The sequence below is a fragment of the Dermacentor silvarum genome, chromosome 1 (assembly GCF_013339745.2).
Source record: "Dermacentor silvarum isolate Dsil-2018 chromosome 1, BIME_Dsil_1.4, whole genome shotgun sequence".
Lineage (NCBI taxonomy): Eukaryota > Metazoa > Arthropoda > Arachnida > Ixodida > Ixodidae > Dermacentor > Dermacentor silvarum.
In genome coordinates, this window is record NC_051154.1 from 71,321,544 (window position 1) to 71,346,273 (window position 24,730).

The 24,730-nt window shown below is 49.6% G+C and overlaps 1 protein-coding gene across 11 annotated transcripts in view; it reads right to left on the reverse strand.

The window, feature by feature from the left end:
• LOC119465417 (uncharacterized) overlaps window positions 1-24,730 on the reverse strand; it is a 67,595-nt gene that overhangs the window by 18,601 nt on the left and 24,264 nt on the right. For 5 of the 11 annotated variants that reach the window (XM_049669336.1, XM_049669344.1, XM_049669346.1 and 2 more), the window contains one exon: window positions 15,550-15,660. The exons of 5 other annotated variants lie outside the window; for them this stretch is intronic. In XM_049669336.1, the coding sequence (XP_049525293.1) occupies window positions 15,550-15,557 (8 nt within the window). In that variant the 5' untranslated portion in view covers window positions 15,558-15,660. Of the gene's footprint in view, window positions 1-5,742; window positions 6,019-15,549; window positions 15,661-24,730 lie in introns of those variants that run through there. One more of the 11 variants, XM_049669355.1, reaches the window with a different exon arrangement.

The window sequence follows — 24,730 nt, forward strand, 5'->3', positions numbered from 1 at the left end:
TGGACACTGCGCCTAAAGAAATCAAAAGCCGAGTGCTACGCCAGCTTCTAAGAATGTGACACGCGCTAAAATCCTTCAATCACTGTGACGTGACCAAACTGCGCAAATGAAGCACCAAACCACGAGCGAATTGTTGTAGCTCTGCAACGACCGGCTCATAAGCAAGAATCCACCGTGTCCAGCGTGCGGGCGGCGACGTGTGGCCATATATATCAGGTGTACCAAGAAATTCCTTTCGGATGGAGTGAGCTGTATTGCGTTCCCATGGCGCAGGCTTGATGACGTGTTCTCACTCCGATGGAACTGCCAAACTCCCGCCAACTCGACTCGCGGCGCAAGATTCGTCAGGCAGCTGCAGGAGGGATCACCTGTCGAGTGGCCGCTTGGAGCAATGCAAATCCTCTCTCGGCGCACTTTCGAAAAAAAAAAAAAAAAAAAAAAAAGCGGCAGCGATGTGGCTTTCCGATGTCGCTCCTCACTCATCCACGTCAGCGGCCACCCCAAGATCGCAAGCAGCAAGCAAGAGCGTGTGCCGGTCTTCAGAGGTCGCGGCACCGACTCGAGTGCTCTATCAAACCGATGGCCCGCGGTGGCCCCTGTCCAACGTGTCGCCGGGGGTGCAGTTCACCGGCATAGCTGTGGTTCGTTATTTGACCGTATAGGCTGAGATGTCCCCGAAGTTTCACAAACCCTTTGTACTCGGAGGTCGGCATCCGTGCCTAATGGTCATTTTTGCTCTTTTCAATCTTTTTTCGTGACGTTCATGGACACTTTCGCTGTGCCTGTGTTGCGCACTTTTGTCTTTGCCGAGATGCTTCGATTCTTTGAGAATGTGGTTTCCTGTAGCACAAGCACAGCTCATACCGACGAATCAAAACAGAGGGAGTGAACCTACATGTATAGCGTCAAGTTGTAGTGACGGTGAAAAACACAGTAGCAAAAACCGTGAATCACGAAACTAATTCTTTATTGGGCGAACCTGTTCCCAGAAAACAGCTTAAACTCAAAGCACAACGATAGCGACAAGCACAGTTTGCGATCGTCGAAAATCTGATTCAGCGGGTCAAGCGTGTCGGGTTTTATACATGGATCGTCGAATGTTCCAGCGTAATCGCTGGTGCCCGCGTGTCTTCCAGAAAGTACTACACAATTCGCCTCGCGCATACATTCAGATCACACAAGGTTCGGTGACTAGCAGACAACGGATAGAACCGACGATAACATTCGAGAAACTTCCGATACATGCAGGCGCGTCCCCGAGAAAGATAAACAAGTGCACGTGTAAATGTTTATCTCACATACACCGATGCTACATAAAGCTCCACCTCTCGTGCGTGTGCAAATGCGATAGCGCGTTGGACGAATGTGATGAAAATGCAAATGTACTAAGTGGGAAGAGCCAAACATTTAAAGGACAGTGCAATAATTTTTAAAGCGAAGCTTTGTACCTCTACCAGCCAAGGGTTCTGTCGTGTCCGTCGTTGTAATCAAAAAACGATCCCGACGAACCGCTAACAATTGCAGGTATAGCAGTATAGCTTACTTGAATTCAGGCATTCAGCGTACAACTAAGCACTCGTTTTCGCAAGAAAAACCACAAAAACAAGGTTCAAAGTGATGAGCCAACATGATGGGTGATAAGGGGTGCGATCTTATTGTACGCGTTCCAAAATGGAACGGAGGCGTTGCGTTCCATCGAGCCGCACACGATTGGCCAATTTCAACCGCGACGTTCAAATTGACCAATCGTGTGCGGCTCGATGGAACGGAACGCCTCCGTTCCATTTTGGAACGCGTACAAGATCGCGCCCAAGGGCTGCGGGCAAACAACGGAAACAGGCTCGGCGCGGTCCGTAAGATTAGATTGCAGCTGTTGCAAAGCTTATGCAGCTGCTTGAAAGAGGGTTGACGTCATTCGAAACCCTTCCAGCCTAGTAACTGCTTCGGTTCATTTTCTAGACTACCCCACTATGGGGTAGTCTAGTAGTGTATATCACACCGATCATAAAGCAGTAGTGAACATTGTTATGAAGTAAATAATAATAAAGGCCGTGGTTAAAGTTACGTTGTAGTGTGTGAAATATCAAGTGCGCCGCAGTCACCGTGAGGGTGGCGTAAAAAGCTTCGCTTTCCAACCACCTTCACAGGGTGGATTGGAGGGCAATTTTTTTTCTGGAACGTATTACTATCAGCAGCGCACGTCAGTGAATGGGTGTTAATAAGTAATTAACTTGTTAATTATCTGGATTGCTAAGTTCTAATTAATTAATTAATTACCATGGGAAATTGTGAAATTCTAGCTAGCCTGCGCTCAAAGCTTGTTCACTTTGTAGCATTCATGAGATTAGGAGGAGCTTCGAGATATTGTCCTCAATCTAAAAAAAGAAAAAAAATGCATAGATGCTTCACTTGGTTTTGTCCCGTATTAAAATATTGAAAAAATAGTAAATGAAACACGAGTTCATTACTCCCGAAGTTCGGGAGAGATATTTCGAAACTGTTGCCGTTCTTAGCATTCTTACTGAGTGTACATGCCTCGAACACACTGACAGGCTTCAATTCCGCAATTTCAACATGTACCCTAAGTCGATTATAATTAAGAAGGTAATCCTCAAACCTGTTTAGTTATTTAGTTATTAAGCGAATATTTTTATTTATCTATTTATGTACATACTGCAGACCATGGTTAGGTCCAGGCAGGAAGGGCACAGTTATACAAGGGCAAAATCTATGCAAAATAGGATGATATAGTAACAATATAACAACATAGATGCATAGCAATACAGTAATATAACAGATAAGTATACAACACAGAATCATGGAAAGATTGTAACACAAACGTATGTTAGATTCAATGGGGTAGGCTAGATACGGTTAATGACGAATTCAGCGATGTGGAATGCTGCCAGAAACTAATTATCGCAAAAAAAAACAAAAAACAAAAAAACACACACACATTATCATCTCCACTGCAATGTCTGTAAAACTGAGAAACGTATTTCGAGCGCTACAAATAAATGGCAAGCGATATTGTGCCCTCGACAAGTAACCCTCGGAGGCCGTAGCTGCCTCCTCCCACGAATTACTGAGAGCATGCAGTGTTGCAAGCTGCCTCTTCTAAGGCAAGGGTTGCCTAGACGGCACAGCCCGCAACTGGGATTGCCGGACACAACTATCGACAGCGCTGGCCTGACTTCGCAAGCGTTGTAAAACACAAATTTCTTCTTTCAGTTCCGTTTTTCATCTTTCCACTGCTCCGCCGCCCTTCTCTGCTTCTTTGCCGTCCCTTTCGATAGGTCGGCTTCCTTTCCTCCTGGTGACGTTTTGACCTCTCCGTGACCGTTTGATTAAAGTCATTCTTGATTTAAGGATAAAACAAGCTTTTTGATCGACGCACTTAATCAGCTCGTTATACGTGCGTCGCCGAAAGAAAGTGGTGAGGTGCTCGAGCCGGGTAAAAAAAACAACAACCCACGAAATTAAAGAGCGCGGTGATGCCATATGATGTCACTTTCTGACCTTCAACTTTAGCAACTGTTGTCGCGTTCGTTACCAGGTGGTAGACTCGAGCCCAGATTCGGCATAGCGACACAAGCAAGCGCTGGTTTCAAGGGAAAAAACGCTAAAAATCGGTTCGTGCTCGGGGCATACAGGGTGTTTCAGTTAACTTGGGCCAAAGTTTAAAAAATATGCAAATGGCCACGTAGCTGGACCGAACCAAGGAAAGGTTGTTTGCCGTCGCTTGGAGATACTCAGACTATATTTTGCATTCCGCCTAATTAGATAATTAGTCATAATTAATTAATCAACTTCTCAAATATTATAATTAGATGAAAAGTGTTAATGAGGAAATTGTAGAGTAGCATGAGAAACCCCCGATACAGCTTTCTGTTGATCAATCTGTTCTACATAGAAGTGTTTTTCCGAGCGTTAAAGAAGCCCGCGAATACACGCCAAATTGCCGCGCGACCTGACGCTTGAGGCACTTCGTGTGTATTCGCGGGCATCTTTCACGCTCGAAAAAAAAAAAAAAAAAAAAAAACACTTTTATGTAGCACGTATTGAGCAACAGAAAGCTGCATCGGGGGTTTCTCAAGTCGCTCTACAATTTCCTCATTGACACTTTTGATCTAACTATAATATATGTGAAGTTGATTAATTAATTATGGCTTATGGCTAATTATCTAATTAGGCGGAGTGCAAAAAAATACAGTCTGACAATCTCCAAGTGACGGTAAACAAAATTCCCTTGGTTCTGTCCAGCTACATGGCATTTGCATACTTTTAAACTTTGGCCCAAGTTAACTGAAACACCCTGTATATGCGTCGGAATTACGTACCACTAAATTTCTTTTGCACGCCAGTAAACTTATTTTTTTAATTATTTTATGCAAGTGTATGAACCGACAGACATTAACTTACCATACAAAAACTATCACCTATAGAAGGACCTATAGAAGGAGATACCATCATTAAAACTAAAATACCTTCTCGCACGTGCAAATTTATTTTCTAAGCAAACGTCAAAAAAAATAATAATAATAATTTCCAAAAGGCGCTGAACTTGGGACATAAAACTGGGCGAACCTCTGGCTTAACGTGGCCGTGAAACACTTGCACAAATGAAGAAGGCCGACTGCGTTCAGGCGTTGTTATGCCTTGCTTCGCACAAGCAACATATGTGGGAGATTGATCGTGTATTTTTGCGCACGAGTCTATAAGGCCTGTTTCTGCAGCGGCGTGACACGGCAGTGCAATTATTTTCATTTTGCGCGGCGCTGCTCCTTTCAATTATTAGCATATTTTTGTTCAATTTACTGCATGAGGTCTGCCATTGTTTGGCACCCTGCATTCAGATTGAAAAGCTCGATAGAGCATGGCGACCAACATGGCAACCGACAGCTTCTGCGACCAACAGTTTCTGCGCTTCGCAACGGCGCTAAAGCAAAACAGTGGCGTTTCCTTGATTCTTTTCCCCCACTTAATGGATTTCTTTATGGCGACGACCGACGCACACTCCCGTCTTTTCTGTCCACACGTGCATCACGGCGGCTTAACTGTGGCTTCTCATGGCAGATTTGGCTGTGAAGGCTTGATTTTGGACATTTCCTCCTCCCGTTGTCAGTTCTATCTTCGGCTCGTAGCAAGTTTCTCATTTAAAAAGAAGAAGAAGGAAAAATAACTAATTGTGTTCTTTCACTTTACTTGTATACTGATCCTGTGGAAGGATGGTGCGGCTCGAAATGTCGCTGTCAACAGCATTATAGCAACGTTTAGGACTCACCTCTTGCATATACGTAAGCATGACTTCACCCTTTCAACGGTTCTTGCTCACGCTTCTGTGGCGTTGTACCGGAATATTTCTTGGGCGGATAGTTCTGAGATTCTTCTACAGAGCTGCACGTGGAGCCTGCGCGTCGTTCCAAAAAGATATTTTTTTTTCGAAATTTGTCCGGCATCGAAATTCGAACAGACTGCCCAAATTGAGGGGAATTCGGCAGTGTGTTTAAATTCCGCTGACCACTGCGGGGGGAGGCATCGCTCAAATGCATGTTATCGCCGCGGTGTTTGTCCATAACTTGGAGTGCGCGCGAATTCTATAGCTAATACAGAATTCCCCAATACAGAATACTGAATACATATTCCCGGGGTGCAAGGAACTAATATGCGTTAGGGGTAATTAACGACAAAAGCACACTGTCTTTCGTTGATTGAAAACTCCGGACGAAAAAGAAGTGTTACCTGCAGAGATCTGACACTTGGCAGGAGGCGACAACACGATAGGTGAACCGGAACCCGACGAGAACTTTACAGCCTTTTCAGACTGTCTGATATGCAAATTTCTGCAGACGCACAGAGGTGGTCGCGGGCTCTGCACGAAATCACTGGCGCAGAGCAAGCGAGGAGGCGAGCTGCGCACCAAGTCAGCGCAGCAGTATAGAATATCGCAGTAGAGCGTCAAAGGCCCCTGCTGACGCCGCACTTTTCCCGCACGATATGAGGAGAATCTTGAATTTTCCCTTCTTTCTTTTTCCACAACTCCGCGCAACAATGCACTCCCGAGTCCGACGATATTCACGCTTGTGAGTGCGCTTAACAATGCACAAAAGCGCGCTTATAAAGCGCATACTTGAAGACAATCGAAAAAAAAGAAAAGAAAGCAGTAAACGTTCAGGCAGTGCTCGTTCAACTTGTGCATCTGTGGGCTGCTGCTGCATGCTACGCATATTATCCATCGGTCAAAGGTTTTTTGCTCGTATCGTTAGCTACACCGCATTCAGCTTTGCCTTCGTCCTGGCAACCTTTCCCATGCCACTGCTTCTGTTACACGTTCCTGTCGTGCGGGGAAATTCAAGTGAAAGGCTCCGAGAACCTAATGAGAACAATTAGGACAACGGCGGAAGCACAAAGTTACAAGATGTCGCCAACGATAACAGCTAAATGTCTCAAGCTATGTAGCCTCTAATCATACCAGTGATCACATATAGTCCACGCTCCTGTCTAAGCTTGATCTGTCGCCGAAAACCGGAATGATTGTTCGATATATTTCTTGAGCCGAAACCTCTAAGAGGCAGTAGAAGGCAAAAAAAAAAAAAGTGTTCTCTTGAACGAACTGATTAGCGCCGTACCAAGGCTGGAACCAAACCCTGGCCACCATAAATCTTTATGCGACGATTCCTAGTTTAGAACTCTGGATTCGCATTACCCCTTTTGGTTGCTTCGTGCCCATGGGCGTCCTTCTGCTAAGAACGGAGTCGTGCTCTCAGCTGCCGGCCGCGTCAACTGCATTCCGATGGGAGCGGAATGCGGAAACACCTGTGTATTGAGATTTATGCGCTCATTAAACAACCCCAGCTTTTGAAAACCTGCACAGAGCCTTCCGCTGCAGCGTCTTTCATAGCTCATAATAAACACTTTGAAATACGTTACACTGTTGCAGAATATTTGCGCGAATTCGATGACAGGAAGAACCGGAAGTGAAGGAGAGTGCTTGTGACGGCAACTAAAAAAAGAAAAAAAAAAGAAAAAACGAGGAAATTAAAAAAAGGCGGGGGGGGGGGGGAGCCGTACTCCAGCGTCTCTTTTAATCACTTGATTGAATTACTGCAAGAGCACTTAAAAGCCTTCGACTATTCCACGTGAAATTGAGAAGAACCTCCTGGTTCTCCTGGAAAATAGAGCACCAGTGCCACCGGAAAAACTCCTGGACGACGCTTGCCCGCACTCTGGCAAAGCGTGCAGCTTTCATGCGGCAGCAGAGGCCGTGCTGTCCGCAGTGCCTCCACTTTGCAAGCAGGACATGCAAGACGTGCCGGGTAGCGAGCCCTCCGCGAAGCGGCTTTCAGCGAGTTCGCTTTACCTGCTGGGACATTTCGTTCGCGCATTGGCATCAGGACCCAGCGAATTTCGCCGACAGCACGTGTAGCGCGATACGGACGCCAGTGGAGCGAAGGGAGAGAGAGCAGCAGGCACGTGTGCCAGCGTGTAGGCATCGCGCCTCGATTATATTACGCTGTGCGCAGCCGGATGCTGTAGTCCGGTGCACGAGGTGAGCCTGCCGGAAAACCTCAAAGTTGGTCAGCACCAAATGCTGTTATCTTGCTCAAGACGACGGTGGCGTTGGGGTAAGAATGCTCGGCTTGTAAACGTGCTTTCGTTGGTTCGATCCCAGGTTTGATATCGGATTGATTTACGTCACGTGGCACCGTCCTGAACCATAGCGTAGCGAACGAATAAGATCGGCTCTTTTTCTAGCTCATAACTGCTGTTCGCAATAAGCAAAATAGTATAACGAATATACAGCGAACCACAGTGGTAGGCTTAAGACAGACCGTTTTAGCACAGCGTGATGCGCGATCCGCTGCCGCCACGCGTGCTCGCGCGAGACCTCCAGCGCTCTTGCCAACACGTTCCGATTGAACTGCGATGCGTAGGCCCCAGGTACCAGATGAGAACGCACCGAGACATCTGCGTTTGCATTTTGAACATTTGAAACCGCTCGAATGGCGCATCGCTGTAATGCGCAGCGCGCGGGCGTTGGGATGTTCCCTGTCGTATTCTTTCCGCTCTGTTCCGCTCTCTCGTCCTCGCGCGCATGCGCGTCTGTATTCTCCCCTACGTTACCGAGAAGCTGGCTTTTTTGCAAGCTCCATCGCCTAGTGGTTGAGCTCGCCGCGTGAGGACGAAGAGGAAATATCTCCTCATGTTCGTGTACATAGGTAGGCAGACCGCGGCCTCGGAAGCGGTTAATATGGTTAATCAAGGCGTCAGGAAATCGAAGTGGTGCTTGAATTCAGACCAGAATAAAACAAACGTACGTGCTGCAATATTTCTGCGAACACGTTTCTACAGGCGTAGATATATATAGTACGCGAATGGTCGCGGGGATATATTCTCCAGCACTGACTGCACTTACGCGCGTGAAGTTGCAGCGTTGCTATACTCAGCAGCACTAGGACCATAGGAATTAGCTTGTGTGTCTGAAAACAACAACAACAACAACAACAACGCCGCAATGCATTGTTGCTTGTTGAGGCAATGAGCTAGTCGCACTTCTGCGAGCAGCTTCTGTTCAGTTTAACAGTAGACCGTTCCAAGCGTCCCAAATGACAGTTCGAATTAGCGTGTTTCCACGCAGGATGAGGCCTATTGAACTCAGCCCTGGGATTTTCTACTTCCAAGCGTGGGGCGCTCGAACAAAACTAAGAAAATATAAAGACGGAAGCGATTATGAAAGAGTTCATCAATTTCTAATCGCTGGAATTCGTTATAGACGATATCACACGGCTGCTCTCTCTCTCTCTCTCTCTCTCTCTCTCTGGGTGCGATATATTGTTATCTGCTAAGGTGAATTGCTCCATCCACCGGGTAAGCACACTGCATCGCTGCTGCATATGGTGCGAAAGGTGTCGATATTTCTGTAGTACAATGGTTGTCTTTGATCGACCCGACGGTCCGTCAATTTTCGCCACTCTCGAGCTGTCGGCGGCGTGCTGTGTTCCGATATCGACCGCGCCAATCGATCACTTTGAGAAACGTGTGCCAGAATGCATGCGCGCTTGTCGCATGCGCCGCAAAAAGTGAGGCGCCGCGTGAAAGGGATGGAACTTGCGAAAAACGGAAGAGCGCTTTTCATCGCATCGTTTAAGAAGACGCGTCGGCAAAGGCAGCGAATGTCGAGCCCGAAAGGTTTCTTGCGCGGCAGCGACTCAAACAAAAGAGCCCTGGCGAGGGTCACCGCGGCCGTGGCACAATCGCGCGCGCGCGGCGCGCGCGCGCGCACACACACACACACACACACCACACACACACACACACACACACACACACACACACACACACACACACACACACACACACACACACACACACACACACACACACACACACACACACACACACACACACACACCACACACACACACACACACACACACACACGCGCGCGCGCGCGCGCGCGCACGCACACACACACACACACACACACACACACACACACACACACACACACACACACACACACACACACACACACGCGCACACACACACACACACACACACACACACAAAAAAAAGATAAAGAAGCATCGCCCTTTAACACGCCTTTGAGCACGAATGTGCCCTGTCTGTCGTTACGCGAGAGACTGGGGGTTCAGTTGTCACGAACAGCAACAACTGTCCCCGCATTCGCGGTAACCACTTCGTCGACGCGCGCAAGACACGAATCGCCGGAAGCCATGAAGTGCAGTCACTCAGGGAAAAATATCTATAGCGCTGAAGTGCCGAATGCGAAGTTTGTGGGTACAAAGACACGATCGCGCAACTTCTCTGTGACTGTCGTCGTTTCAGAAAAAAAAAAAAAGACCGCTAAGCACCACGCTCGCCAAGCTTGACAATCGTTCTCTTACGGAAAATAATTCTTAAACCCTGGTCCGAGTCAACTCCGGCCTGAGTTGCTCCAAAAGAATTACCGTGGTTTTTTTTCGCTTTTTATATTCTTTTTTAATAATCTAGACTGCATGTAACACCGTAGTCGTTGTCAGTTCACCTTCCTCGTGCGTGTGCGAACAGATTATTTGCATAGCTGCTTTTCTCTTCATCGTTTCTACCTTTCCCCCAGTGCAGAGTGGGTAGCCGTACAATTAAGCCAACTTCTGTGCCTTTCTTTCATATATATATATATAAATATATATATATATATATATATATATAGCGCTGAAGCAGATATTATGACAGTTTGGTTGTTACCAACGTGCTGTCCTTGTTGAACTATTTAAAAGCCACTCCGTGGACGATAACATACGTCACCATGGGCCATGTTGCATGATTCTTGCAACACGCCTGACGTTGCAAAACTGTGGAAATAGTGTGATGCTTAACATCTGGAAACGGTGGCCCTAGAACAACGGTTCCACAAGGTTGTCAAAACGCGGCCGACGACAGGTCCTGTCATATTATGTACAGTGGCTTCGAAACGTATGACATAAACTGCACGTTGGTTGTGTGCCCCTGTTATTCGTGATCTCGCTGAGAGTGAGTGCCGTTAGTGTTTTCCAGCGCTTTCTTCTTCTTCTTCTTCTTTTTTTTTTTTTGGGGGGGGGGGGAGGGCGTGGGCTTACTTAGTGAAACCTTTTCTTTTTGTTTTATTATTGCCTATGGTTTTGCGACCCGTGGCCAGTGATACACGCGTGACAAAGAGCAAGCTAGCTGATAAAGTGAGAGTGACACAACAAAAACAAACTGTGACCGAAATGGCGCGTTCGCAAAGCACAGTGCTTGGCGAGAGACATGAGAGAGGAAAAAAAATATTAAAAAGAAGGACAAGAAAGGGCAGACGGCTGTGATTTTTGCTGTCGGCAAACGATAGCAAAAGACCGGAACACCATACAGGCGGGGTAGCCGCGTTTGTGGTAACGTCGTGTTTGCATCTCGGCTCTAACCACGCGTCGCAAATGTTTGCCAACTAGCGTAATTAGAAAAGTGAATCTAGCAAACAACTGTCAGTCTTGTTCAATAAACACCCTTCCTGATGGTTGTTAGTTCATAGTCGGGACTTTATGTTTCTTATTTTTCTTAAAGAGGGACAAAAGATGGAAGGCGTGGGGAGAAGGTTACCAAGCCTGCAAGGGTGTTATCGCAAATGAAGAAAAAGAAAAAGGAATATGATAAACAAACCGCGCTTTTCCACTTTTTTTTCTTTTGTTTTACAAAAGTAAACGTTGACGTAAAGAAAAAGAAATAAAGCAGATAACATAAAGATGATTGCGAGCGTGAAAAGAATGAAAAGATATCGCATGCGTGTGCACGTAGTTAAATCACGCCAATTTTCGCTACGCCAATGAAGCTACGCTTAGAACATCGAACCACCTTTCATTGTTCTCGTCTGTGGCACTTGAAAACCGGCGTTAGCGCTACGAAGTAAAAGGCTGAAATTCAGACCAGACCAAAGCTGCTGTCTCGATCCTCTGTTGAACGACTGAACAGCAAATTCGAATCAGTGACATGCGGCCGGATATCGTGTCCCGCCTCAGAGATCCTTCCAAAGAGACACACCCGGCGTTTCCATGCCAAAAACGTCCCGCGTTTTGAACCACCTTTGTTTCATTGTTCGTCGCTATTCTACGTTGCGGCATACATACAGTTTGTGTTTTGACTAAGAACAGTTTCACTACATAACGTATACATACATCTTTCGAAGCCCGCATGTTTGTCCAAAAACTAAAAATCTTAAAAGGTGGTGGAAGGTTCATGAAATAGCAAAAAAGATGGCATCCATCCGACTGTAATACGAAGAAGAAGAAAAAAAGGCAGAATGTTCTCAGGCTTTCTCAGATAAGAAGATCCGCATTTGAGAAAACGTTCCTCCTGGTCTGGGGATCGAACCGGGGACCAACGTCTATACGGGACGTTTCCTTTGTTGCCTCCTGCTAGAATGGGGCGGATGACAATTTTCCCCCTATCACGACAGTTTGGGAAATCGACGTACAAGGAACGTGACCTTCATCGCAACTGCCTTTACCCCGTACCAGTGCCTACGCCCCAATTATTTCGGGTGCCTGCTCGGCCTATTGGCGTTCGGCACTTGTATGGCCTGGCCGCTGCTCTTGTTCCGCGTACTGGGCGCACTTGACAGAGGAAGCCATATACACTAATGAGATTTAATTATGCGGGTTGGAGCAGTAGTTTACCTGAACTAAGCTAATGAAGTTTTGATTAGTCGTCTCGACCACCGCCCGCAAGCGCGGCGAGTGTACACGTTTCTCGCCGCCCGATCGCATCCCCACACTTCTAGAAAAACAGGCTTGGCTGGACAAACTGCACAAGTTTTGCAACGGCGAAGGTCGTCCGAGAAGATTGTAATTCGGAGGTTAATTAGCAGCTAACCATTGAAGCTCGTTTAGACGCCTTAGACGCAAGTCTAGACGCCTGATAGCGATTCGCCGCCAGATTATATGCAAGCAATGTCAAACATGACCCTTGAAAAACGATGTAACCAATGAGGTCTTGATAAAGCTTCTTCTTTCTTTCTTTCTTTTTTCGCGCGTTTCGAGGACAGAAAGCTGCCAGTTCATAACGGCACGTAATGTTGTGAAAACCGGTATGCATTCATGCACGCTTTTGCTACCTACGTTGCGAAATCATTGTTTTTTTTTACCGCATTTTTACACCAGGGATATAGGTAGCCAAAATTTTTTTTTTAAACTCGGTTTTCTTGAGCCGAAGTCATCGAATTTCGGAAGTGTCACGCTGTTTAAAAAAATACGTTGGCACGCTCTAATTACGACCTTATGAATCCATTAATCGATTCAAATTATAATAACACGAGCGGAAATCTGAACCTCTTTATATATATATATATATATATATATATATATATATATATATATATATATATATATGTTTAAAATTTATAAGACTTGATTTGCCCTCGCACCATATACATATTGGCCTACGAAACCTCACAGTGATTGGTAAATTAGCGCAAGCTGTTGCCTTAAAGCAAATGACGCAAAGGAATGCATGCAGAACACGTACAGTGCAAAGATATATATGAATATCCACGGCTGTGTTGTTTTACACGACCCCACATAATACATCATCGTATGAGTAACGTGTAAGAAACTAGCGTACGGCTTTTGCAAGGCACATCGAGAGGCTTCTGCAATGATTGGCGCAGATGCCCGTCGAACGAGCCGTAATCGAATATGAACAATGTGTTGGGCATGTGCATTGGCATGCACTTATATTGAGCAATCAGTACGTGAACAGAGGGCGGTCTCTTATACAGAGAAGTTGCTGAAAAAGTTACATGCGATATATATACGAACGAGGTCCACGAGGCAATCTCTCATTGCTCAGGTCAACGGCTAGCATTGGGCTACATGAACGTTTATTTCATTAATGAACTATTAGTTACTTAATTACACACTTGCAATGCTGCACTGCCATTTTCACCTCTGGGTTTTTTGCTTGAACTAACAGTTGTGTCAATGTATGAACTCCACTGCATCTGGCTCCACTCGAAGTACAAGGCCCGAATTTACGAAATTTTTCTTTCATAAGAGCCGCTTGACAGAGGCCACCTTGACTAATAAAATGTTCGTTGTCATAAGCGGGTGGCACCTGTTCTTACTAACGGCTTTAGCCTATGCGAACAGTTTAGTGAACACGAACCCTGATGAATACCAGGATTTCACTCCAACAAGCTACGTCACCGTTAAAGAAAATAAGAAGGTCTGGTGTTCTAATAGTAAAGTTCCCGAATCGAATACGAATATTTGAGAAAAGTGACTTCAAATTTAGAATTCAATGCCGATTATTTTTCTCATTTCTAAACGAAGTAAAATACAGAGGGTGCGTGCAATGCCCGTAAACAAATGAGGAGGCTTATTTACATTATTTAACGCATGCAACGCAGTTCACAACTAAAGTTCGGTCAACTGAGGAGCTTGTAAATGAGGAACAACCGACAGGTGATCGTTTATGGCGCACCATCACAATGGGGAGTAAAGAAACACGGTAGGTCACATTGTCCAAATAATTAACTGCTTTGCCTAAATCGGGGAAACAATTTCGTTGGCTGCCTATAAAGGCGACGCATTCAATGACTGGAAATTACTGAGCAGAAGTTAACTACTCTACGCATTTGCTCAGCAACTGGTGCCTTTCCATGTATATATATATATATATATATATATATATATATATATATATATATATATATATATACTTTTTTGCGCACCAATGGACAACTCTCAGTGCACGCTATTCCTTTATTTCACTTTCGCGATTAGTTATACAAACATGTGAGAAATCCAGCGCCATGCAATCTACCGCATACACCGATGGAAATGATGAGATATTTTAGCGCTTTTGTCACTAAGTATACAATATAGTCTTCGTTTGGGTCTAAGCCACACGTGCACACGTTTTCCTTTCTGTCTACCACAGCTGAAGCAACAATTCTTCCCGCTGTACGTTTCATCCACGTGGTGGCTCCTGCGCGGCAATTTCGCTCGTCTTGTGAACATTTTTATAGCGCTCTTGCAGCGGAAGATGACAGATCCGTGCAGATTATTATTCGTTTTTCTGTGCGAGCAAATTTAATAAAGGAGACGAAGGAAAAAGCGGCAGCTTTTGTCAAGTTCAAAGGAAGTGCAATCTCGCTCGAGGAAATGAAATGAGAAACTACTGAAGTTTTTATCATTTACGGACTGAGTTTTAGGCGCTAAATCTTTTGTTGCGACTCTGAACGGCAAGAGCAAGAGATCCGTTCCGGAGATAAGTTATAAAGAAGAATAAAAGAAATAAAGAAAACTTCATTCCCGAGAGATTAAGGAAATAAATTTTCATTTATGTGCGTGAGTTCTTCCTGGAAACGTTATGAAGCGAATATGAGCTGAGGAACGAAGGCATCACTTTACGCTCGCGACTAGGAGGAGTGAGAAACCTGCTGCGTGGCGCCGACGGGCATGTAAGCAACAGAGAAACATTAGGATGATTACAAAAGTAAGCATTAGCGGGAGCCACATTTGACGGCCTGAAACATTGTTTTATTACCGTTAATTAGTTGGCTTGCTTGTTATCTATTCATTTTGCTTAGTAAATGTCGAGTGGAAGGCGAAGTCACTCTGAAATGTCGCTATACAATCTCCCTATAACGCTCATTCACGATGACACATCACCGCGACTCGATGCAGCAAAAGAGAAACAATTCCCGCCGATTACACCTGCGACAAGGTTCCGCGCAGCGTCACTTTTAAGACACGAAACTCCTTAATCACTTTCTTTTTTTTTTCTTTCTTTTGCGATCTATCCCGTGCGCCGCTGTAAGACCCGTGATAACTAAAGTCGGGTACAGCCTGCAGACGTCACCGAACACAGTCCCGGACGCGTCCCGGACGAACATGCGTGTCTCGTAGGGGGAGGGGGGCGAGCGGAGGCGTGCCTCTACGGTACGATTTGGCCGGCAGCCAAGCCGGCAGCATGGGTTCAAGGGAACCGCTTCCCCGCTCGTTCAGACTGCGCAACAACTGCTCTACGACTTACAGAATCATGTTATCCTTTCCGCGCTTGCCGCGTCCATCGCCAGGCGGCGAAGCGGGCAGCTCCGCTGTGCGAGACTGTGCTGTCAACTGCAATCATGCTTTCGGTTATTACCTGCGTAGAGAGAAGAAAAAAAGAAGGCGCCCGTTGGTTCTCCCGGCCCCGCGGTGATGTCGCCTTGAGCGCCATATTGTGCCTCGTTCTCAACAACAGCCCTCATCGCGCTGTGCTCTTTTTGACACCCTATGTGGGACACGCTAAATAGGTTACAAATTCATCGTGGTCCGAGATGCCATTTGCTCGTGCCACGAAATTATACGCCCAGACTGGCCGGAAGAGACGGAAAACAAACAGCGATGCGAGATCGTACTGCGCATGAAATTATTTCACCTATCCATTCGGGCGTCGTGTGTGCGTCAACATCTTCTTGAAGGTCGAAAAGTTCCCACAAGGTGTCGATGCACTCTGTTTCGCAGCACCACGCAAGTAACAGTGGATACGCGAGAAGCACGTACGGTAGCCATCGCTTGTATTTGGATGCATCAAAATATAAATATCCTCTTTCGAAAGTTCACGAAACGCCTGAGTTGGAAGCAAGGTGTAGCACGGCGCTTGCTTGTATTCTGTTAAGGCCAAGCGCGCTGCAGCGCTCCAGTCCGACCGTGATAGTCGATCCACTCGACGCAGTTACCAAGAAGGACTAGCGAAGGGTGGGAGCAAATTACCGCTGGGGATATCGTTTTTGTGTCGCGTGATGACAAGAAAGGCTGCTGAGCACCAGGTATGATAAGGGTCGCAAGCAGAGTTACGAGGGCACTATGAACGTTTACGCTATGAGAACATTGTATAGCAAGGTGTTGCTGGAGAGTCTGCCGACATGTCGGCGTTCACGATGTCTGCATGACCTTTTCGATGAACCACTTAGCAGTAGACGAACTAATGTAATGCGCACAATTTCGCCTATATAAAGTCGGGGACTCTGCCTATGCCACTTAATTCTGACAGCACCGCGACTGATTAAGTAAGCAGGTGTGCTGCGGCGTAAGTAGACCGACATGAAGAGAGACTCGATGACCACGAGAAGGCGCGTGTGAAACGGTGGTGTTGATGAGAAGCGCTGCCCGTGGGCAGCGCGTGCGAAGGGACATACCTGTCCCGGGCAGCATTGCATGTGTAGCGTGCGTTGGAAAATGTGGCCCGACTATTACTAACTGATTGAACAAGCGTGCTGTGAGCGCGCACAAACAAACATGAATAGATCACACTGAATGACTGCAGACAATGACTGTCAAAACGCTGGCAGCAAGCGCATACGCCGCACCAACGGGCGAAGGAACGTGCGGTCTATCGCTTCAACGGAAACTGAGCGGCGAATGCACGGCGCATAAAGGTCAGAGCCGTGTGGAGATAAGAGACGGAGCGGGCGAGCGAGCGACGAGCGCGGTTGTTGGCAGAGTGGAAGTGCCCCCCCCCCACCGCTCCCTCCGGCGCTGGCTTCCCGCTTCCTTGCTTGCGCGTGGGAGATTGAGTGCGTTCGCTCTCCGTGATAGCGCGCGTCCCCGCACGCTTCGGCTCGGGCATACGGCGCGCGGAGATTTTATCTATAGGGAACCTCACGGCGACGGCGACGGCGACGGCAGAAATCCGGTTGAAGTGTCCATATAATTGCTATCGCAATAATAACTTCTATTACAGGTCACTCGTGAACAGGAAGCCAGCGATACAGACGCATGCACAAGGGAATAAGTGGGCAGGACGAGCGCTCATCCTGCCCGCTTGTTCCCTTATATATGAGTCTGTATCGAGATCTACGTGACGTATTAATAAGAATTGAATGTGGAGTTGCCAGTCCTTTGAAACATCCGCTTCCGCGAGCTTGTAGCGCCCTGACAGTGGTAATATATATATATATATATATATATATATATATATATTGTGAGCACAAAAATCGCAACGCATTTTCCTTATCTGTACATATCATCATCACAGGCACCACGAGCAGCGACTTCTTTGTCGTCGTGGCACAGAATCTTTGAGAATGAAGAAGTTCCTCGAAAGGGACTGCTCGGAGAATGGACCGCTGCTGAGCTCATCGCCGCGCTGGGCACCAGCCGGAAGAAACGGCATCCGAGAGAAGCAAGCCACCATTCCGACCAACCAGACGTTGCAGCTGCGACGCTCTCCCGCCTCCGGACGACTACGAGACGTTCCTGAAAGAGCACAGGCGGTTCTACGACGCCGGACGCATGCACCACCACGTCGTCATCACGACTTCGGCAGCGGGCGCCACAAGGAACCGCCACCGAAACTGTTTCGAAACGCGCACCTGCTTAGTTTATCGCCGCGCTGGGCACCAACCGGAACAAACGGCATCCACCAGCAGCAAGCCACCGTTCGTACCGACCAGCTGTTGCAGCCGCGACGCTCTCCCGCCTCCAGACGACTACGACGCGTTCCTGGAAGAACACAGGCGGTTCTACGACGCCAGACGCATGCACCACCACGTCGTCATCACGGCGTCGGCAGCGGACGCCACAAGGAACCGCCACCGAAACTGTTTCGAAGCGCGCACCTGCTTAGCTTATCGCCGCGCTGGGCACCAGCCGGAACAACCGCGGCATCCACGAGGAGCAAGCCACCGTTCCGACCGACCAGCCGCTGTAGCCGCGACGCTCTCCCGCCTCCGGACGACTGCGATGCCTTCCTGGAAGAGCACAGGCGGTTCTACGACGCCAGACGCATGCACCACCACGTCGTCATCACGACTTCGGCAGCGGACGCCACACGGAACCGCCACCGAAACTGTTTTGAAGTGCGCACCTGCTTAGCTTATCGACGCGCTGGGCACCAGCCGGAACAAACGGCATCCACCAGCAGCAAGCCACCGTTCGTACCGACCAGCTGTTGCAGCCGCGACGCTCTCCCGCCTCCGGACGACTACGAGACGTTCCTGAAAGAGCACAGGCGGTTCTACGACGCCAGACGCATGCACCACCACGTCGTCATCACGGCGTCGGCAGCGGACGCCACACGGAACCGCCACCGAAACTGTTTCGAAGTGCGCACCTGCTTAGCTTATCGCCGCGCTGGGCACCAGCCGGAACAAACGGCATCCACCAGCAGCAAGCCATCGTTCCGACCGACCAGCCTTTGCAGCCGCGACGCTCTCCCGTCTCTGGACGACTACGACACGTTCCTGAAAGAGCACAGGCGGTTCTACGACGCCAGACGCATGCACCACCACGTCGTCATTACAGCGTCCACAGGGAATTACTTCGAAGCGCGCACCTGCGCAGGGTGGCCGGAATTGGTATCGATCATGACGGTCGAACCCGCTGCCTTGAAGACCGACCTGAACCGAACGCCGGCCATCGGAAGACGTCGCGTCACCACGAAGGACGAACGACGAGCCGCCGACGGTTACGCCGCCGTAGCCCAAGCAAAGGAGGTCGAGAATTGCAAGAGGAGAAGGGCGGCAGCGGGCGACTCGTCCGCGGATGACATCGCCAGCAATGAGGAGACGCCCAAGCCCAAGACCGCGCGCTTGGAGCTTGAGGTTTCAAGGTCTGTTGAAGCGCTGGATGGCGAGATGCGCGGCCAACCACAAATACACGCCGAAGCGCCTTGGAAGTACCAGAAGACTGACTTCAGAAAGGCCGCATGAGGCGGCGCCATAGTGAAAGAAAACAGGGTGGTTAATGCGATGAAAGTGCCCAGCAAAACGAATGCCGTGGCAATCGCGAAGGTGACCTGATAGTGACGGTTCGGCAGCGTCACCAGAGGTGCTTAGAACCAGGACCCGGCAGGAACCGGCCGCAATGTCATTCGACCGCGACGAAGACCCGCCCGAAAACGGCCCCGGCTAACGACAACCTTGGCAAGCTTGCACGTGGAAAGCGCGGCACCGGAGCGATTGCCTTAGTTCCAGCCGCAGGCCTCTGTTCCCCGTAACAGACTTCCGCCGTCCAAGTCGCCAACACGTATGACGCGGCAGAACGTGGTGTTTTGCGACGAGTACTTGAAAGGACGATTAATTTTGTCTTCCTTGTTCTGCTGCCGCATGCCTTTCGCCTCTTCACCGGTGTTTTGTAAACAAGCTCAGCAAGGTGGTCTGAGGCGAGACCTTTACGCCAGGATTGCCAGGTGCAGCTTGCGAATATCTGACAAGGAAGATGTCAACCGCAAGAAAAAGCCGCAACGATCCTCAAGCTGACTTAACGCCCACTTGTATTCTTGTTATGGTGTATGATGATGATACGTACAGATGAGGAAAATGAGATGCGAATATTGTGCTTACAATATCTATATATTAAATGGTTGTTACAGATTACGAGACCTGTTTTCTCGAAGGCCGCACTAATTCAAATGCAAATAGTTGATGCCGCGTATCGATTTATGTTTCTGAGCAAGCGCCTTAGGACATTCAGAAGTGCTTCGACGGAAAGTTGGTATGGCGTGACTGTGTGGTGAATGGATTGCGCTGTTAAGGTGACACTGACGCCTGAACACGAACCGGACACGGACCTTGCATTCGCGATGTGTGCTGACTTGGGCGAGCTCTCTGCGTTGTCTAGGCAAAGATGGGAAAGCTTTTGCTCTTCAAAGAATGGATCATAAGCTATTGACTTCGGCCGTTTTATCGGTGCATCTTGTTGCAATCGACATTATTTTGTCATGCATCCTTTACAACCATTTTTTTGTCTTCCACCCAATGCAAGCCCCCCCCCCCCCCCTTCCCATTCGTTTTTCCGGAGGGGGAGGGAGGGGAGGTGTTTTTATATCATAAACGCTGCGTTTGATAGCGTTGCTTGCGGTCGGTTGCCTAGTGCAAATGACGCCAGAATGCGCGTCCATGCCAATATCAAAGTTCGCGTGACTTCAATATCTGCCTCACCGCGAATTTGTTATAACGCTGTCAAACGTGGAAGGGAAGGGGGGGGGGGGGGTGTTGACGCTACGAAGATGTGGTAGGAAAAGCGTAGATAATGAAAAGAGATTCCAAGACAGCTTAGAGGAGGGTGCGGAAGAAAACAATGTTTTCCACAGATTCACACGCGTATACTCTCAACGACAGGCAAGTGTGTGCTTTTCTGGTCCACCTCTCTGTGTCGCGTTCTCAGCCCACAACGAGGTCTGATAGTCACTGTTGAACGGATATGTTTATATTCACGCTCTACTGCCTGTCTCCACGTCACCTCCCATCTTTGCGGAGTAACAGGGCAGAACAGGGCAGAGGTGTTTCACCTGACAACCTCTCTGTTTTTCCTCAAATAAATTTCCTCTCACTATACTGCAAGAGAAACACTAGAGTCTGCCGTAAAGCGCCATAGCCAAAATGGTTGGGAAAGGGCCTAAATCATTGACATTGTCCGTATGCTGAAGCCATATACTCTTGATCAACCACTCGGGAGTGAGTGAGTGAAATAACTTTTATTACAGGTCACTCGTGAACAGGAAGCCAGCGATACAGACGCATGCACAAGGGAATAAGCGGCAGGACAAGCGCTCATCCTGCCCACTTGTTCCCTTATATATGCGTCTGTATCGCTGGCTTCCTCTTCGCAAGTATGTACCCACTCACCCAGCAAGAAGCTCTTATTGTCGACCACGTTTCAGTGATACCTGAGCATTTGTGTGACGTAATATCCTGCGCGGTGCCTGACTGAATCGACCGGCATCCTGCTGCCACTGCTCTCGAGATCTACGTGACGTATTAATAAGAAATGAATGCGGAGTTGCCAGTCCTTTGAAACATCCGCTTCCGCCGAGCTTGAAGCGCCCTGAAAGTGGTAATATATATATATATATATATATATATATATATATATATATATATATATATATATATATATTGTGAGCACAATAATCGCATCCCATCTTCCTTATCTGTACATATCAGCATCACAGGCACCACGAGCAGCGACTTCTTTGTCGTCGTGGCACGGAATCTTTGAGAATGAAGAAGTTCCTCGAAAGTGACTGCTCGGAGAATGGACCGCTGCTCAGCTCATCGCCGCGCTGGGCGCCAGCCGGAAGAAACGGCATCCGAGAGGAGCAAGCCACCATTCCGACCAACCAGACGTTGCAGCCGCGACGCTCTCCCGCCTCCGGACAACTACGAGACGTTCCTGAAAGAGCACAGGCGGTTCTACGGCGCCAGACGCATGCACCACCACGTCGTCATCACGGCGTCGGCAGCGGATGCCACAAGGAACCGCCACCGAAACTGTTTCGAAGCGCGCACTTGCTTAGCTTATCGCCGCGCTGGGCACCAGCCGGAAGAAACGGCATCCAGGAGCAGGAAGCCACCGTTCCGACTGACCAGCCGTTGCAGCCGCGACGCTCTGCCGCCTCCGGAGGACTACGATGCGTTCCTAAAAGAGCACAGGCGGTTCTACGACGCCGGACGCATGCACCACCAGGTCGTCATCACGGCGTCGGCAGCGGATGCCACAAGGAACCGCCACCGAAACTGTTTCGAAGCGCGCACTTGCTTAGCTTATCGCCGCGCTGGGCACCAGCCGGAAGAAACGGCATCCAGAAGCAGCAAGCCACCGTTCCGACTGACCAGCCGTTGCAGCCGCGACGCTCTGCCGCCTCCGGACGACTACGATGCGTTCCTGAAAGAGCACAGGTGGTTCTACGACGCCGGACGCATGCACCACCAGGTCGTCATCACGGCGTCGGCAGCGGATGCCACAAGGAACCGCCACCGAAACTGTTTCGAAGCGCGCACCTTGCTTAGCTTATCGCCGCGCTGGGCACCAGCCGGAAGAAACGGCATCCAGGAGCAGGAAGCCACCGTTCCGACTGACCAGCCGTTGCAGCCGCGACGCTCTGCCGCCTCCGGAGGACTACGATGCGTTCCTAAAAGAGCACAGGCGGTTCTACGACGCCGGACGCATGCACCACCAGGTCGTCATCACGGCGTCGGCAGCGGATGCCACAAGGAACCGCCACCGAAACTGTTTCGAAGCGCGCACTTGCTTAGCTTATCGCCGCGCTGGGCACCAGCCGGAAGAAACGGCATCCAGGAGCAGGAAGCCACCGTTCCGACTGACCAGCCGTTGCAGCCGCGACGCTCTGCCGCCTCCGGACGACTACGATGCGTTCCTGAAAGAGCACAGGCGGTTCTACGACGCCGGACGCATGCACCACCACGTCGTCATCACGGCGTCGGCAGCGGATGCCACAAGGAACCGCCACCGAAACTGTTTCGAAGCGCGCACTTGCTTAGCTTATCGCCGCGCTGGGCACCAGCCGGAAGAAACGGCATCCAGGAGCAGGAAGCCACCGTTCCGACTGACCAGCCGTTGCAGCCGCGACGCTCTGCCGCCTCCGGAGGACTACGATGCGTTCCTAAAGAGCACAGGCGGTTCTACGACGCCGGACGCATGCACCACCAGGTCGTCATCACGGCGTCGGCAGCTGATGCCACAAGGAACCGCCACCGAAACTGTTTCGAAGCGCGCACTTGCTTAGCTTATCGCCGCGCTGGGCACCAGCCGGAAGAAACGGCATCCAGAAGCAGCAAGCCACCGTTCCGACTGACCAGCCGTTGCAGCCGCGACGCTCTGCCGCCTCCGGACGACTACGATGCGTTCCTGAAAGAGCACAGGCGGTTCTACGACGCCGGACGCATGCACCACCAGGTCGTCATCACGGCGTCGGCAGCGGATGCCACAAGGAACCGCCACCGAAACTGTTTCGAAGCGCGCACCTGCTTAGCGTATCGCCGCCCTGGGCACCAGCCGGAACAACCGGCATCCACGAGGAGCAATCCACCGTTCCGACCGACCAGCCGCTGTAGCCGCGACGCTCTCCCGCCTCCGGACGACTACGATGCGTTCCTGGAAGAGCACAGGCGGTTCTACGACGGCAGACGCATGCACCACCACGTAATCATCACGGCGTCGGCAGCGGATACCACAAGGAACCACCACCGAAACTGTTTCGAAGCGCGCACTTGCTTAGCTTATCGCCGCGCTGGGAACCAGCCGGAACAAACGGCATCCAACAGCAGCAAGCCACCGTTCCGACCGACCAGCCGTTGCAGCCGCGACGCTCTCCCGCCTCCGGACGACTACGACGTGTTCCTGAAAGAGCACAGGCGGTTCTACGGCGCCAGACGCATGCACCACCACGTCGTCATCACGGCGTCGGCAGCGCATGCCACAAGGAACCGCCACCGTAACTGCTTCGAAGCGCGCACCTGCGCAGGGCGGCCGGAATTGGTATCGATCATGACGGTCGAACCCGCTGCCTTGAAGACCGACCTGAACCATACGCCGGCCATCGGAAGACGTCGCGTCACCACGAAGGACGAACGACGAGCCGCCGACGGTTACGCCGCCGTTAGCCAAAGCAAAGGAGGTCGAGAATCGCAAGAGGAGAAGGGCGGTAGCGGGCGACTCGTCCGCGGATGACATCGCCAGCAATGAGGAGACGCCCAAGCCCAAGACCGCGCGCTTGGAGGTTGAGGTTTCAAGGTCTGTTGAAGCGCTGGATTGCGAGATGCGCGGCCAACCACAAATACACGCCGAAGCGCCTTGGAAGTACCAGAAGACTGATTTCAGAAAGGCCGCATGAGACGGCGCCATAGTGAAAGAAAACAGGGTGGTTAATGCGATGAAAGTGCCCAGCAAAACGAATGCCGTGGCAATCGCGAAGGTGACCTCGATAGTGACGGTGCGGCAGCGTCACCAGAGGTGCTTAGAACCAGGACCCGGCAGGAACCGGCCACAATGTCATTCGACCGCGACGAAGACCCGCCCGAAAACGGCCCCGGCTAACGACAACCTTGGCAAGCTTGCACGTGGAAAGCGCTGCACCGGAGCGATTGCCTTAGTGCCAGCCGCAGGCCTCTGTTCCCCGTAACAGTCTTCCGCCGTCCAAGTCGCCAACACGTATGACACGGCAGAACGTGGTGTTTTTGCGACGAGTACTTGAAAGGACGATTAATTTTGTCTTCCTTGTTCTGCTGCCGCATGCCTTTCGCCTCTTCACCGGTGCTTTGTAAACAAGCTCAGCAAGGTGGTCCGAGGCGAGACCTTTACGCCAGGATTGCCAGTGCAGCTTGCGAAGGTCTGACAAGGAAGATCTCAACTGCAAGAAAAACCGCAACGATCCTCAAGTTGACTTAACGCCGACATGTATTTTTGTTATGGTGTATGATGATGATACG